At 49.3% G+C, this 17,480-nt stretch overlaps 1 protein-coding gene across 3 annotated transcripts in view; it reads right to left on the reverse strand.

Moving 5' to 3' along the window:
* Positions 1 to 2,062: 2,062 nt before the first annotated feature.
* mmp24 (matrix metallopeptidase 24) overlaps positions 2,063 to 17,480 on the reverse strand; it is a 118,257-nt gene continuing 102,839 nt past the window's right edge. For all 3 annotated transcript variants that reach the window (XM_072250345.1, XM_072250347.1, XM_072250346.1), the window contains 4 exons: positions 12,633 to 12,771; positions 10,704 to 10,854; positions 8,434 to 8,549; positions 2,063 to 6,420 (listed from right to left, as the gene is read on the reverse strand). In XM_072250345.1, coding sequence (XP_072106446.1) covers positions 6,083 to 6,420; positions 8,434 to 8,549; positions 10,704 to 10,854; positions 12,633 to 12,771 — 744 coding nt within the window. In that variant the 3' untranslated portion in view covers positions 2,063 to 6,082. The remainder of the gene's footprint in view (positions 6,421 to 8,433; positions 8,550 to 10,703; positions 10,855 to 12,632; positions 12,772 to 17,480) is intronic.

A 17,480-nucleotide genomic window follows, 5' to 3' on the forward strand; every position in this document is an offset into this window, starting at 1 on the left:
CCAAATGGACAAATACTGACGAGCAAATACAGAAAAAGTCCACCAGGCAAATCCCAAAGGATAAATACAGAAAATCTCCAATTGGACAAATCCCAATGGGTAAATACAGAAAATGTGCAACTAGACAAATCCCAATGGGTAAATAGAGAAAATGTCCAACTGGACAAATCCCGACGGGTAAATACAGAAAATGTCCAACTGGACAAATCCCGATGGGAAAATACTGAAAATGTACAACTGGACAAATACTGACGGTTAAATACACAAAATATCAAACTGAACAATCCCAATGGGTAAGTAGAGAAAATGTCCAACTAGACAAACCGTGGTTAAATACAGAAAATCTCCAACTAGACAATCCCGACGGGTAACTACAGAAAATGTCGAACTGGACAAATCCCGATGGGAAAATACCGAAAATGTACAACTGGACAAATCATGATGGTTAAGTACACAAAATATCAAATTGGACAATCCCAATGGGTAAATAGAGAAAAAGTCCAACTGGACAAATCCTGATGGATAAATACAGAAAATATCCAATTGGACAAATACGGACAAGTAAATTCAGGAAATGTCCAACTGGACAAAACCAGACAGGAAAAAGAGGAAATGTCCACTGGACCAGTCCCGATGGATAAATACAGAGAATGTCAATTTGGACAAATCCTGATAGGTAAATACAAAAAATGTCCAACTGGACAATCCCGAGGTGTAAAAAGAGAAAATGTCCAACTGGACAAATCCTGATGGGTACATCCAGAAATTGTCTAACTGGACAATCCCGATGGGTAAATACAGAAAATGTGAAATGGACTTTTTTGAGTTACTGAATACAGTAAGTGTCAAACTGTGCTAATGTGGGCAGGTGAATACACCAAATGTCAAACTCGACTCAACTGGGTCGGTAAATACAGGAAATGTCGAACTGGACTAATCTGGCAATGTGAATACAAAAAAATATCAAACTGGAGTATGCTGGGTCAGTGTATACAACGAATGTCAAACTGGGCTCATTCCAGTCAGTGAATATGTCAAATGTCAAACTGGGCTCATCCTAAAGACAGAATATTGAAAATATCTAACTGGACTCAGCCTGTAGGTGAATACAGCAAATATCGAACTGCACTAATCCCGATAGGTGACACCAGCAAATGTGAAACTGGAAACGAGAAAATCTGCAGATGCTGGATATTCAAGAGACACATACGAAAGGCCAAGCGGTATTCATGGAAAATAATAGACCATGTTTTGGGCTGAGACCCAGAGGGAGGCATTGGACAGGCAAAGAGGTAAGGTGAGAGAGGGAAAAGGGGATGGGAAATGGTGGAGAGGTGGGGGTGGGCATTATTGGAGGTTTGAGTAATCGATGCTCCTGCCATCAGGTTGGAGGCTGCCTAGACAGAATATAAGGTGTTGCTTTTCCAACCTAAGTGTGGCCTCATCGTGACAGTAGAGGAGGCCATGGACTGACATGTCAGAATAAGAGTGGGAAGTGGAATTAAAATATGTTGCCACTGAGATACTGCTTTTTCTGATGGACAGAGTGTAGGTGATTGGCGAAGCAGTCTCCCAATCTACGTTAGACCGATATACAGGAGACCACACCAGGAGTACTGGACACAGTATATGACTGCAACGGACCTGTCGCCTCACCTGGAAGGACTTTTAGGAGGCCTGAATGGTAGTGAGGGAGGAAGTATAGGGGCAGGTGTAGCACTGGAGATCAGTGGGGTGGGACGAATGGACAAGGGAGTCGCATGGGGAGCAATCCCTGAGGAAAACAGAAAGTGGGGAGGAGAGAACAATGTGCTTGGAGGCGGGATCCCGTTGGAGATGGCAGAAGTTGCGGGCAATTATGTGCTGGACGCGGATACTGCTGGGGTGGTAGGTGACGAATTGACTCATCCTGATAGGTGAAGACAGCAAATGTCAAATCCGACTCATCCTGATAGGTGAAGACAGCAAATGTCAAATCCGACTCATCCTGATAGGTGAATACAGCAACAGGAAAAGGTATGCAAAGAAAGACAAACTTTGTGAAACTTTCCATAATTTTTTGTTAAACTTTACAAAGAATTTCTACATCTTTTCTCAACATTTACATCTGTACAAAGCTTCAGCTCAGTTCACACTCAATGATTCCAACAACGCACACACTGTTGCTTCAAACCTTATGGGCAAATTAGATTCCTTCAACACAAATAGATCACTGGTCAGTCACCATCAGTGTTAGCAGCCATCTGGAGTACAACAGTCACTGTAAACTGAATGTACATAACATAACTGCACCACAGGTGAGATATGAATAGATTTAATAAATAAGCACTTAGAAATTAACAATCCAAAAAAATTTAAAAAGCTGAATTGTAGTTCAGAAATAATTGGATATGTACTGTATCACACTAGATAACAAGAGGCATTAAATCTGGTGCAGAGAGTCCTGGAGAGATTCAGCAAACAGGAGATTGAGACGAGTCATGTGAAGGTTGCTCTGTCCTGTCGTCAATGGCACTAAGTGTAGCAGTTGCAATTTACAGTTAACCAGAGGAAGAGACATGAATGACTAATCAGTTAACATTTAACCACACTTTCCGGATAGCAGCAGCAGAGCTATCTAATACCCAACTAAAGTCACACAGTTCAGACTTGACAACAGTAATCTGTGCAGTTCACGTGTAAATGGTCTCAAACATCCATCTACAACCAGAATGAGAACTCCTCATGCACCCTGTGATTCACATCATCCATCCATGTCTTGCCCCGTGACCTGGGGATGTTTGATTAAACATTTCACTGCTTTGCAGAATTGAACAGAAGACCATCTAACTCAATGGGACTGTACACCGGCTGCCTCCCCAAACACAATTAATACCCACCTCTCTCTCTGACACCCGCTACCTTCACAAACACAATTAATACCCATGTCTCTCTCTAACACTGGCTGCTTCCCAAACACGATTAATACCCACCTCTCTCCCTGACACTGGCTACCTTCACAAACACGATTAATACCCATCTCTCTCTCTCTCTGACACCAGCTGCTTCCCAAACACGATTAATACCCACCTCTCTCTCTAACACCGGCTACCTTCCCAAACACGATTAATATCCACCTCTCCCTCTGAACCGGCTACCTTCAGAAACACGATTAATAACCATCTCTCTCTCGACACCCGCTACCTTCCCAAACACGATTAATACCCACCTCTCTCTCTAACACCGGCTACCTTCACAAACACGATTAATACCCACCTCTCTCTCTGACACCGGCTGCTTCCCAAACACAATTAATACCCACCTCTCTCCCTGACACTGGCTACCTTCACAAACACAATTAATACCCACCTCTCTCTCTAACACCGGTTACCTCCACAAACACGATTAATACCCATGTCTCTCTCTAACACCCGCTACCTTCCCAAACACGATTAATACCCATCTCTCTCTCTCTGACACCAGCTACCTTCCCAAACACGATTAATACCCACGTCTCTCTCTAACACCCGCTACCTTCCCAAACACGATTAATACCCATCTCTCTCTCTCTGACACCAGCTGCTTCCCAAACACGATTAATACCCACCTCTCTCTCTAACACCTGCTACCTCTACAAACAAGATTAATACCCACCTCCCTCTCTAACACCGGCTACCTTCCCAAACACGATTAATATCCACCTCTCTCTCTGAACCGGCTACCTTCAGAAACACGATATACACACAGTCTCCCCCTGACACCGGCTACCTTCCCAAACACGATTAATACCCACCTCTCTCTCTGACACCTGCTACCTTCCCAAACACGATTAATAACCATCTCTCTCTCGACACCCGCTACCTTCACAAACACGATTAATACCCACCTCTCTCTCTTCCCAAACACGATATACACACAGTCTCCCCCTGACATCGGCTACCTTCCCAAACACGATAAACACCTCTGACACCAGCTACCTTCTAAAATAAGAGTTTCTGTTGTCAATTCCACGGCACAGTGAACTTTGATTGGGCTCATCTGATTGTGATGGTGACAAAGCAGTTGGTGGTTAATGTGCTGGTGAATGGAAAAGTCACTTTAACCTTGAACCGAGTCAAGATCACTGTTGAACAATCACTGCTTTTGAAGCCTCACCAATCCTAACAGAGCCACAGAAACATTGCCCGTCAGGTTAAAATGGATATCTGCAATTTTTTATTATCTGCTCATAATTTACGATTAAGTGTAAACAGGTGTTGGTGCAGCTGTTCAGAAAGAGACTCCCCATACACTGGACGGTCCTGCATTGTTAAACCCCTTTCTAAGCTGTCAGACTAGGGCAGCCCTGGGGACGATGGCAGTGGTCAGACCCTGGGACGGAAGTCAGCCCTGGTATGGCCCAGGGCAGAGTCAGCCCAGAAGTGCTCAGCCCTGTGGTGTCCAAATGTAGTCATCGGTCTAGGGTCAGCATTCAGCCCTGGGGATGATAGCAGCCTGGGGTCAGTGGTCCTCCCTGGGTGGCTGAAAGCTGTGGTCAATTCAGGGGAAGCTGTCAGTCCCGGGGGCTGGGGTAGCGGTCAGCTGTCAGCCTGAGCTCATGCTCACTCGCTGGGCCTGTGGGCAGTGGTGTGGCTGAGGGCTGTCGTCGGTTCTGGAGGCTGGGGGAAGCACTCAGCAATGGGTGCTGGGGGCAGAGGTCAGTCAGATGTCAGTGGTGAACCCTGGTGACTTTGAGGGCTGTGGTCAGAAATTAGTCCAGGGGATGTAGTGTGCCTTGGGGGGATGATGGCAGCACTAAGCCCTGGGGAGGGGAGAGGAAGGAATTCGGGGTCAGCAGTCAGTCCTGGGGCTAGGGAGGGATTGGTCAGCCCTGGGGGGGGGGTAATGGGGGCCACAGTCAATCTATGGACAGCTAAAAGTCCCACAGGGAGTTTGGCCCAGGATCATAGGTCAGTACCAAAGGGACAGTTAACCCCAGGGAGATGAGGGCCAGGGTTGGCCTGTGGTCAGCAGACAGTCCCAGGGGGTTGGAGTCTGGGGACCGCAGCTAGCCCAGGGTCAGAGGTCAGTCCCAGGGATGGTCAACCTGTGGCTGCAGCAGCACATACAGTGTCACCTGGAGCCCAGTCAGGTTCCTCCATCTGGTTACCCTGACAAACTTACTCTCCGCTTTCACACAGACCATGGAATAATACTGTTTGGCTCAGACCCAGACCCTGGCCACGTCCAAGTCACTACTTTCCCTTTCAGAGAAATGACCACCTCACTGACTTGTGTGGCTTATGCTTGCGGATAGTTCTGGGTGAAAGGGCGGGTCTGGATCTACCAGTACACTAGACAGGTAACTGCTAACACTGACCTTTCAACATGCTTGGTCTCCCGGCCTGAATTGGGTTGGCCTCTGATCGAACCACTGTGGTCACAGATTCAATAATGATAGCTCACAAAGACTTGTTAATGTTGACATTCAAGACTTGACCAAACAACTAACAAAAAAAATGTTTTAAGGCTGTTTAACTATTGTAGATATTTTGGCCCCCACTTATTTCAAAATACATTGAAATGTTTTAATCCCCCTGTAGATTAACAAATTTAAGTTTCCTTTCCTCTAGTGTTCCACTTAATGTGTAATAAAATGACATTACATGAAGAGTTGGGATCTTTGTTTGACTTGAGATATCTGAGGACCAGTAGCATCTTTTCTCATTCAACATTGAGTTTTAAAAGACTGTGTTCTGCTGCGAACATCTGCCAAACCAGTAACCGTTCAACAACACTGCAGAGAAGAAACACAGGCCCAAGTTCATCCTTGCGTCTCTGCGGCACTTGCCTGTGTTTATTGAAAAGGTCCACCCACTGACGTATCAACGTACGCAGGCAGACTGGGCTAACACAATGGCACATCACAAACATGAATGAGGCATTGTAGGAAAGATGCGAGATGTGTGTGGTGGGAGCCCCCAGTTCACTTGTCCATAGAAAAACCACAAATACCACGAGGTTCAGAGATTCCAGACTCTCACTTATCCTTCCTACAGATGGAAGATTTCTGCCTCATTCACGAATAGCCCTCATGAACCGATGCATTTGTGTGGACAGATGCTCAGACCCACTCTTGTACTGAGCGCTTACAGGCCACCAGGTTCTGCTGTGATCCCTTCTGCTTGAACTGGAAGATGGTGTAGATGAGCACCAAGATGCAGAGGGACAAGATGCAGGGGATGACGACAGCGATGGCATTCACGGTGCTGGGCACATCATTGATCTGGACCATGATGTCCACGTCATCACTAGGCCGATGCCGGTCTCCGTTCATGTCCACATCTTTGTGATTGCAACCCATCCAGTCTCTAACGATCGATCGAGGGTAACCTGGCTCCACGATCAGCTTCTGATTGTCAAACTTCCAATACTGTTTCCCTTTGTAAAAGTATGTGTAATCTGAGTGAAGAAACAGAAATAGTTCACACAAGACCATCCTTCACTCCTGGTTACTGCAAACAATGGCCCAGTGAGGTCCTATGACATAGTCAGTGCCGAGAACTGACAGACTGGTTTTATCGTTAGCTCAGCTCGCAGCACCATGGGCCGATTGGCCTCTGTACAGGATAGGAACCAGTGACAGGGCCGGGGCAGGCACTGATCTGCAAGGGGCAGGTCGCAGCACCACAGGTTTGGTAGACCCAGTCCTGGCAGAGACACTCCTCATGTCAGAGATGCTCCTCCCACTGATTCCATTGCAGATGGACAACACCCCTCCCTCCCTCCCCCCACAGGTCCATAACTCTCACTCCTCCCTCCCACCCCCCACAGGTCCGTAACTCTCACTCCTCCCTCCCCCACAGGTCTGTCACACTCACCCCTCCCTCCCTCCCCCCACAGGTCCGTAACTCTCACTCCTCCCTCCCCCACAGGTCCGTCACTCTCACCCCTCTCTCCCTCCTTCCACAGGTCTGTCACACGCACCACTCCCCCGCCAACAGGTCCGTCACTCTCACCCCTCTCTCCCTCCCTCCACAGGTCTGTCACAGTCACCACTCCCCCCCCCCCCCAACAGGTCCGTCACTCTCACCCCTCCCTCCCTCCCCCCACAGGTCCGTCACTCTCACCCCTCTCCCCCTCCCCCCACAGGTCTGTCACACTCACCCCTCCCTCCCTCCCTCCCTCCCTCCACAGGTCTGTCACACTCACCCCACCCTCTCCCTCCTCCATAGGTCAGTCACACCCACCCCCCCCCCACAGGTCCATCACTCTCACCCTCCCTCCTCCACAGGTCCGTCACACTCACCCCTCTCTCCCTCCCCCCTTAGGTCTGTCACACTCACCCCTCACTCTCTCCCTCCACAGGTCTGTCACACTCACTTCTCCCTCCCTCCCTCCACAGGTCTGTCACACTCACCCCTCCCTCCCTCCCTCCACAGGTCTGTCACACTCACCCCTCCCTCCCCCCTCCCCTCTCCCTCCCCCATAGGTCAGTCACACCCACCCCACCCCCCACCCCCCCCCACCTCACAGGTCCATCACTCTCACCACTCCCCCCTCACAGGTCCGTCACTCTCACCCCTCTCTCCCTCCCTCCACAGGTCTGTCACACTCACCACTACCCCCCCAACAGGTCCGTCACTCTCACCCCTCACTCCCTCCCCCCTCAGGTCCGTCACACTCACCCCTCCCTCCCTCCCCCCACAGGTCCGTCACTCTCCCCTCTCTCCCTCCCCCCTCTGGTCTGTCACACTCATCCCTCACTCCCTCCCCCCTCAGGTCCATCACACTCACCCCGCCCTCCCTCCCCCCTTAGGTCTGTCACACTCACCCCTCCCTTCCCCCTCCCCTTTCCCTCCCCCATAGGTTAGTCACACCCACCCCTCCCCCCTCCCCCACAGGTCCATCACTCTCACCCTCCCTCCCCCACAGGTCCATCACACTCACCCCTCTCTCCCTCCCCCCTTAGCTCTGTCACACTCACCCCTCACTCCCTCCCTCCCTCCCTCCACAGGTCTGTCACACTCACTTCTCCCTCCCTCCCTCCACAGGTCCGTCACTCTCACTCCCTCCTCCCCCACAGGTCCGTCACACTCACCCCTCCCTCCCCCCTCCCCTCTCCCTCCCCCATAGGATAGTCACACCCACCCCTCCCCCCTCCCACCTTCCCCCACAGGTCCGTCACTCTCACCTCTCCTTCCCTCCCTCCCCCACAGGTCCATCACACTCACCCCTCCCTCTCTCCCTCCACAGGTCCGTCACTCTCACCCCTTCCTCCTTCCTCCACAGGTCCGTCACAGTCACTCATCCCTCATGTCCCCCGCTGGTCATTTCACCCACCCCTCCTCTTCTACACTCTGCCTTGCTCTGTGCTGAAGGGTTGGGATTTGAGCTCAGGATTCGGCCTGTAGCAGAGACTCCCAGTTACTATCAACCCACCACACCACAGCCCGCTCACTGAAAGAAACTTACTCCCTTCCTTACTGACGAAGGCGCCCTGAGGGGCCTCTGGAATTCCTTTCCAGATGGTAATGGGTTTGGGATAACCAGGGTCAGACGCCTGTCGCTCTTCGTTGTACCTCCAATACCTGTCAAACAAACATCTGCTTCAGTACACTATCCTGTCTGCACCCTGCCCCGGGCTGCTGGTCGACACTGTCCCCCCTCACCCCCCAACGCAGAACCACCTGCCCCAGCAGGACTGCACCTTGCCCTCACCATCCACCCGCTCAGGGGCCCACCGGCCACACATTCAGGAAGGTCCAGCAGTCAAGAGTAACTCACAGTAATTGTCCAGTTTAACTTCAATGCCGGGTAAGTTATTTGAATCGTTACTGAGGGACTGAGGTATAAACTTTAGACTAATCATGAACAGTCAGCACAGATCTACCTGTTCACGATGTTCATTGAAACCTATCGAATATTGAAAGCTCTCGATAGACTTGATGTGGGGAGGATGTTTCCTATGGTGGGTGAACCTAGGACCTGAGAGCACAGCCTCAGAATAGAGGGACGTCCATTTAAAACAGAGATGAGGAGGAATTTCTTTAGCCAGAGGGTAATGAATCTGTGGAATTCATTGTCACAGACGGATGTGGGGGCCAAGTCATTGGGTATATTAAAAGGCAGGAGAATGGGGTTGAGATGATCCACAGGCAAATCACAAGATGATTCCAGGAATTAAAGGGTTATCATACGAGGAATGCTTCATGGCTCTGGGTCTGTAATCGCTGGAATTTAGAAGGATGGTGCGGGGGTGGGGGGGGTGGATCTGATTAAAACCTTTCAAATGTTGAAAGGCCCAGACAGAGTAGATGTGGAAAGGATGTTTCCCAGGGTGGGAGAGTCTAGGACAAGAGGGTACAGCCTCAGGATAGAGGGACGTCCATTTAAAACAGATGTGGAGAAATTTCTTTAGCCAGAGGGTGGTGAATTTTTGGAATTTGTTACCTCAGGCAGCTTGTGGAGGCCAGGTTGTTTGGTGTATTTAAGGCAAAGATTGATAGGTTCTTGATTGGACTTGGCATGAAAGGTTATGGGGAGAAAAGCTGAGGAAGGTCAAAAGAATCAGACATGATTGAATGGTGGAGTGGATTTGACAGGCTGAATGGCCTAATTCTGATCCTATCTCTAGCATATCCTTTGGCTGTGTTTGTTGTGAGCACAAACTGTACATTGTCTGTACGTGAGACAGATACGTGAACGTGAAGCAGAGACTTCCGGTTTCTATGGACCCACCACACCATGGCCGATTCACTGGTGGGCGGAGCAAGCTGCATTCATGACAACAGTGATACTGATTTAATCAAAGCTTTTGACAAGGTCCCAGATGGGGAACTGGCTTGATGGCAGAGAACAGAGAGCCTGGCTGATTGTGTGACCATTGGTGTTCCAGCTCAGTATTCAATCCCTCAGGGATTACAACACATTTATAATGTGAATTTAAACAAAAGCCAGCAACTGACGTAAAATGCACAATTCGGAAATTGTGGAGAGGGTGTGATTCGGAGCAGAGCAGCCACTTTTGCATTCGAGCCACGCAGCGGTACAACCTTGATTAACCCGAACCTAATCACGGGACAATTTAGCTACCCAGTTTGTGGGAGGAGATCGGAGCACCTGGGGAAACCACATTCCATGGGGAAGACTTTACGGAACAGTGTCGGATTGAACACTGAGCTCTGGAGCACCTCATGCTGTAATCGACACATGCTAACTGCTACACTAGCATGGTGCCTGTGTTAGTGTTGCAATCAGGCAGCCTGAGAGGCTTTTAGACAGACACATGCCTATGAAGGGAATGCCGGGATATGGATGATACACAGGATGAGGACAGTTACTATAAATTAGCATCAGGATTGGCACAACATTGTGGGCTCAGTGGCCTGTTCGATGCAGTGCTGTTCGATGTTCTAAGTGTACTCATGGGAGGAAGGTATGAGAATGGGTATGAGAGGGATAATAAATCAGTCATGATGGAATAGTGGAGCAGACTTGATGGGCTGAGTGGCCGAATTCTGCTCCTGTGCTTTACGGTGTTATTGCATTGTCAAGCAGCAAGGATAAAACTGGTGTTCCCAAGCACAGGGAATCAAGAAAGACTATGACAACAACTAAAGATTTATTTAACAATGCAGGAACGTGGGTAAAATAGGTAACAAAGACATTTTTTTGCCCGGAGGTTTCACCTATGGAGAAGCTATCAGTACTGTACATGCAGATTGCAAAGAGATTCAGGATACTTGTTTCCCTTGAAGAAGTAGGTTTTTCCCACTGGCTCCCAGCGAAGGGCAGTGTCGATTCCCTCTCGTGGAAGCCCCTTCCCCAACTGCAGCAACCCGTGAGGGTATCCAGGCTCAGCGGTCACCTCCTTGAACACCCAGTACTTGTCACCTGTGGATCAATAACATCAAACACCTTAAGGAGCAAGGAGTGCTGATGGTTTAATCACCTCTCCTTTTCATTCAGCTTCTAGAGGAAAAGGGAAGAGGGTTCAAAACATGAACTTCATTTGTCACATGCAAGTCGAAAAGTACAGTGTTGGGACACTGGGGTGGGTGGTGTTGGTCTGAAGTCTGGGGGGAGAGAATGTTGGGACACTGGGTGGATGGTGTTGGTCTGAAGTTTGGGGTGGGGTGGATGGTGTTGGTCTGAAGTTTGAGAAGAGTGTTGTGACACTGGGGTGGATGGAGTTGGTCTGAAGTTTCCGGATTAAATCCACTCCACCTTCTTTGTATTGAGGTCACCACAGGGTTAAATCATAGTGACAACTTTGGGGAGAATTGGGTGGAGTTAGACCCAAAGTTTACTGGGGGAGGGGAGTTGTGAGATACAAGTAATAGTGATGATTTAGTTAGAAATGACAAGTGACCCACTCCAGATCAGAGCTACTGGCAGTCCTATCATTAAGTATGGTAATGATACTATGATCAGGGCATTGTCATCAGGCTGGGATGTGGAGAGAGGCAAGTATGACAAGCAACGATGAATCCATGTTCGAGCAGACCAGCCCCAATGATCAGCCCCACTTCTTGAGATTTATCAGTGAGCACTGGTCTAGTTTACATCTCCTCCATTAAACTGACCAACCTAAAAACATCTCCTCCATTAAGCTGACCAGCTCAGAAAACATCTCCATTAAACTGACCAGCCCTGAAAACATCTTCACTAAATTGACCAACCCTGAAAACATCTCCTCTGTTAAACTGAGCAGCTCTGAAAACATCTCCTCCATCAAACTGACCAGCCCTGAAAATTTCTCTCCATTAAACTGAGCAGCCCAGAAAACATCTCCTCCAGTAAAATGACCGTCCTGAAAACATTTCCACTAACTGACCGGTCCTGAAAATATCTTCATTAAAATGACCATCTGTGAGCGAGGTATTTTCAGGAGATTAGAACCCCATTCTTGATGGCATCATTGGGAAATGTTAGGGGACGGTACTCTAAACACATTCAATTCCCTGATGAAAGATGACTCGCACTCTGAAAACAAGATTCCCCAGTCTAAACAATGGCATCAATAGCAAATTACCCAATCTAAAACCCATCTGATGTATTCATGTCTCTGACCACTGCTTGCTGTCTAAGAGAGATGGCAGGGTTAACACCCATAACTCCAATTGTGTGGGTACCCTTGTCCTCACCTCTGCCCCTCCCACTGTTCAGGACTGTCACCTAAAACACTGATTCGCTCCCAATTCTCTGCGTTGAATGAACTGCTTGGGTTCCATCAACACCCCCGGCCCACCACCCTCCCCCCGCCTTAAGGATGTTGAATCCCGTACCCTCCGGAACATTACATTCTTCAGGGACACCCCCCTCAGGATATTCCATCTTGCTCCTCTGGGACACACACCCCAGGGGAACAGCACCACCCCCCAGGATGGTCCACACCACCTCCCCTGCTGATAATCCCCTTTGTAAACCACCCAGGGGTAACACTCCACCACCCCTCAAGTCATTCAACCCATCCACTCTGGGACACCACATAGCATGGGGAAATCCCGCCACCCACTGTGGATCACCCAGGGACAACGCCCCCCTGCACTGTCACTGGCCACAACGGCACTCTGCCCTTCTGCCCCTGCCATGCCTCGAGGGCGGCCGATGTGCCAGCATGGCTGGTACTAACGTTCTGACTGAATGGCAGTGGAGCAACAAGCTCTTACCTTTAAAGAAGACAAACTTTCCATCTGACCTCTCATAGGCAGCGTCGATCCTGGTGGGGAGCCCCTTCCAGAACTGATCGATCTGCATGGGATACCCCTCCTGCACACGGTTGTTTCGTAGACGCCAGAACCAGCGATCCTGTGAGAACGCAGATGGTAACTGGGACGTAGTGCTGCCAGGTGGCCTCTGAGTTTGCAACATTGCTACGACATCCAACTCCTGACTTTGCTCTGCACCCTCGGGCCACAGCGTGAGCAACACCCCTCCTCACAGAGTGAGCACCGCCCCCACCCCCGTCACAGAGTCAGCAACACCGCCCCCCCGTCACAGCATCACCCATGGGTCACACCTACCCTCTACACTGATCAAATCTTCACTCCCTCAGTGTCTATCTTACAGCACCTTGGTACAGGAATGGCCCTTCAGCTTATGTCTGTGTGAACCATGACACCAAATTAAACCAATCCCATCTGCCCACACATGGTCTTCTATCGCTTGCCTTCTCATGTGTGTAATGGTGCCCACACGTGGTCCATTGCTTTCTATTGCCTGCCTGTTCAATTGTCTAAATGCCTGTCATACCCAATAAACTTTTCTTGGGCTTCCAGCCTGGTTCAAATATCGATTATAACCAATGTTCTGATGACAAACTCTGTCACCTTCTTCAGGGATGATGTTAGGGCATGTAGTATTTACACCCGAGTCATCCGTCCCTCCTGAGTGGTTAGTCCTCATCCAATCAGGTTCCCACTCTCCCACCTTGATTACAACGGAATCCCAGTTCTTACTCAGAGCGAGACCTTCTTCATTGTTAAAGTTCTTATCTCCTGAAAGACCTCCTTCAGGGCTGCTCAATTTACTGGAGATGTTTCAAGGCTGGTCATTTTAGAGGAGGAGATGTTTTCAAGGCTGGTCAGTTTACTGGAGGAGCACACATCAAAGTTGCTGGTGAATGCAGCAGGCCGGGCAGCATCTCTAGGAAGAGGTACAGTCGACGTTTCAGGCCGAGACCCTTCATCAGGACTAACTGAAGAAAGAGCTAGTAAGAGATTTAAAAGTGGGAGGGGGAGGGGGAGATCCAAAATGATAGGAGAAGACAGGAGGGGGAGGGATGAAGCCAAGAGCTGGACAGGTGATTGGCAAAAGGGATATGAGAGGATCATGGGACAGGAGGCCTAGAGAGAAGGAAAAGGGGGGGGGGGAGCCCAGAGGATGGGCAAGGAGTATAGTCAGAGGGACAGAGGGACAAAAAGGAGAGTGAGAGAAAGAATGTGTGTATATAAATAACGGATGGGGTACAAAGGGGAGGTGGGGCATTAACGGAAGTTAGAGAAGTCAATGTTCATGCCATCAGGTTGGAGGCTACCCAGATGGAATATGAGGTGTTGTTCCTCCAACCTGAGTGTGGCTTCATCTTTACAATAGAGGAGGCCATGGATAGACATGTCAGAATGGGAATGGGATGTGGAATTAAAATGTGTGGCCACTGGGAGATCCTGCTTTCTCTGGTGGACAGAGCGTAGGTGTTCAGCAAAACGATCTCCTAGTCTGCGTCGGGTCTTGCCAATACATAGAAGGCCACATCGGGAGCACCGGATGCAGTATATCACCCCAGCCAATTCCAACCTCACTCCTTCCGAACGCTCTGCTCTCCACTCCCTCCGCACTAATCCTAACCTTACTATTAAACCCGCCGATAAGGGGGGTGCTGTTGTAGTCTGGCGTACTGACCTCTACCTTGCCAAGGCACAGCGACAATTCACGGATACCTCCTCTTATTTACCCCACGATCGTGACCCCACTAAGGAGCACCAGGCCATTGTCTCCCACACCATCACCGACTTTATCCGCTCAGGGGATCTCCCATCCACGGCTACCAACCTTATAGTTCCAACACCCCGCACTTCCCATTTCTATCTCCTACCCAAGATCCACAAACCTGCCTGTCCTGACAGACCTATTGTCTCAGCTTGCTCCTGCCCCACCGAACTCGTTTCTGCATACCTCGACATGGTTTTATCCCCCCATTGTTCAATCCCTTCCTACCTATGTTCGTGACACTTCTCACGCTCTTAAACTTTTTGATGATTTTAAGTTCCCTGGCTCCCACCGCTTTATTTTCACCATGGGTGTCCAGTCCCTATATACTTCCATCCCCCATCAGGAAGGTCTCAAAGCTCTCCGCTTCTTTTTGGATTCCAGACCTAATCAGTTCCCCTCTACCACCACTCTGCTCCGTCTAGCGGAATTAGTCCTTACTCTTAATAATTTCTCCTTTGGCTCCTCCCACTTCCTCCAAACTAAAGGTGTAGCTATGGGCACCCATATGGGTCCTAGCATGCCTGCCTTTTTGTTGGCTTTGTGGAACAATCTATGTTCCGTACCTATTCTGGTATCTGTCCCCCACTTTTCCTTCGCTACATCGACGACTGCATTGGCGCTGCTTCCTGCACGCATGCTGAGCTTGTTGACTTTATTAACTTTGCCTCCAAATTTCACCCTGCCCTCAAGTTTACCTGGTCCATTTCCGACACCTCCCTCCCCTTTCTAGATCTTTCTGTCTCTGCCTCTGGAGACAGCTTATCTACTGATGTCTACTATAAGCCTACTGACTCTCACAGCTATCTGGACTATTCCTCTTCTCACCCTGTCTCTTGCAAAAATGCCATCCCCTTCTCGCAATTCCTCCGTCTCCACCACATCTGCTCTCAGGATGAGGCTTTTCATTCCAGGACGGGGGAGATGTCCTCTTTTTTTAAAGAACGGGGCTTCCCTTCCTCCACTATCAACTCTGCTCTCAAACGCATCTCCCCCATTTCACGCACATCTGCTCTCACTCCATCCTCCTGCCACCCCACTAGGAATAGGGTTCCCCTGGTCCGCACCTACCACCCCACCAGCCTCTGGGTCCAACATATTATTCTCCGTAACTTCCGCTACCTCCAACGGGATCCAACCACTAAGCACATCTTTCCCTCCCCACCCTCTGCTTTCCGCAAGGATTGCTCCCTACGCGACTCCCTTGTCCATTCGCCCCCCCCCCCCCATCCCTTCCCACTGATCTCCTTCCTGGCACTTATCCTTGTAAGCGGAACAAGTGCTACACATGCCCTTATACTTCCTCCCTTACCACCATTCAGGGCCCCAGACAGTCCTACCAGGTGAGGCGACACTTCACCTGTGAGTCGGCTGGGGTGATATACTGTGTCCGGTGCTCCCGACATGGCCTTCTATATATTGGCGAGACCTGACGCAGACTACGCTCTGTCCGCCAGAGAAAGCAGGATCTCCCAGTGGCCACACATTTTAATTCCACATCCCATTCCCATTCTGACATGTCTATCCAAAACCTCCTCTACTGTAAAGATGAAACCACACTCAGGTTCGAGGAACAACATCTTATATTCCGTTTGGGTAGCCTCCAACCTGATGGCATGAACATTGACTTCTCTAACTTCTGCTAATGCCCCACCTCCCCCTCGTACCCCATCTGTTATTTATATACACACATTCTTTCTCTCACTCTCCCTTTTTTCCCTCTGTCCCTCTGACTATACCCCTTGCCCATCCTCTGGGCTTCCCCCCCACTTTTCCTTCTCCCTGGGCCTCCTGTCCCATGATCCTCTCATATTCCTTTTGCCAATCACCTGTCCAGCTCTTGGTTCTATCCCTCCCCCTCCTGTCTTCTCCTATCATTTTGGATCCCCCCCTCTCCCTCCCACTTTCAAATCTCTTACTAGCTCTTTCTTCAGTTAGTCCTGATGAAGGGTCTCGGCCTGAAACGTCGACTGTACCTCTTCCTAGAGATGTTGCCTGGCCTGCTGCGTTCACCATCAACTTTGATGTGTGTTGGTTGAATTTCCAGCATCTGCAGAATTCCTCGTGTTTGAGTTTAGTGGAGGAGATGCTTTCAAGGCTGGTCAGTTTACAGGAAGAGATGTTTTCAAGGCTGGTCAGTTTAGTGGAGGGGATGTTTTCAAGGCTGGTCATAGAAACATAGAAACATAGAAAATAGGTGCAGGAGTAGGCCATTCGGCCCTTCGAGCCTGCACCACCATTCAATATGATCATGGCTGATCATCCAACTCAGAACCCTGTACCAGCCTTCCCCCCATACCCCCTGATCCCTTTAGCCACAAGGGCCATATCTAACTCCCTCTTAGATATAGCCAATGAACTGGCCTCAACTGTTTCCTGTGGCAGAGAATTTCACAGATTCACCACTCTCTGTGTGAAGAAGTTTTTCAGTTTACTGGTGGAGATGTTTTCAAGGCTGGTCAGTTTACTGAAGGAGATACTTTCAAGGCTGGTCAGTTTACTGCATGATATGTTTTCAGGGCTGGTCAGTTTACTGCAGGATATGTTTTCAGGGCTGGTCAGTTTAATGCAGGATATGTTTTCAGGGCTGGTCAGTTTAATGCAGGATATGTTTTCAAGGCTGGTCAGTTTACTGAAGGAGATATTTTCAAGGCTGGTCAGTTTACTGCAGGATATGTTTTCAGGGCTGGTCAGTTTAATGCAGGATATGTTTTCGAGGCTGGTCAGTTTACTGAAGGAGATACTTTCAAGGCTGGTCAGTTTAATGCAGGATATGTTTTCAGGGCTGGTCAGTTTAATGCAGGATATGTTTTCAAGGCTGGTCAGTTTACTGGAGGAGATACTTTCAAGGCTGGTCAGTTTACTGGAGGAGATACGTTCAAGGCTGGTCAGTTTACTGCAGGATATGTTTTCGGGGCTGGTCAGTTTACTGCAGGAGATGTTTTCAAGGCTGGTCAGTTTAGTGGAAGAGATGTTTTCAGGACTGGTTGGTTTAAAGTTCTCTATAATCGATACCTGTACCCAGCTGG

The sequence above is a fragment of the Mobula birostris genome, unplaced genomic scaffold (assembly GCF_030028105.1).
Source record: "Mobula birostris isolate sMobBir1 unplaced genomic scaffold, sMobBir1.hap1 scaffold_283, whole genome shotgun sequence".
Lineage (NCBI taxonomy): Eukaryota > Metazoa > Chordata > Chondrichthyes > Myliobatiformes > Myliobatidae > Mobula > Mobula birostris.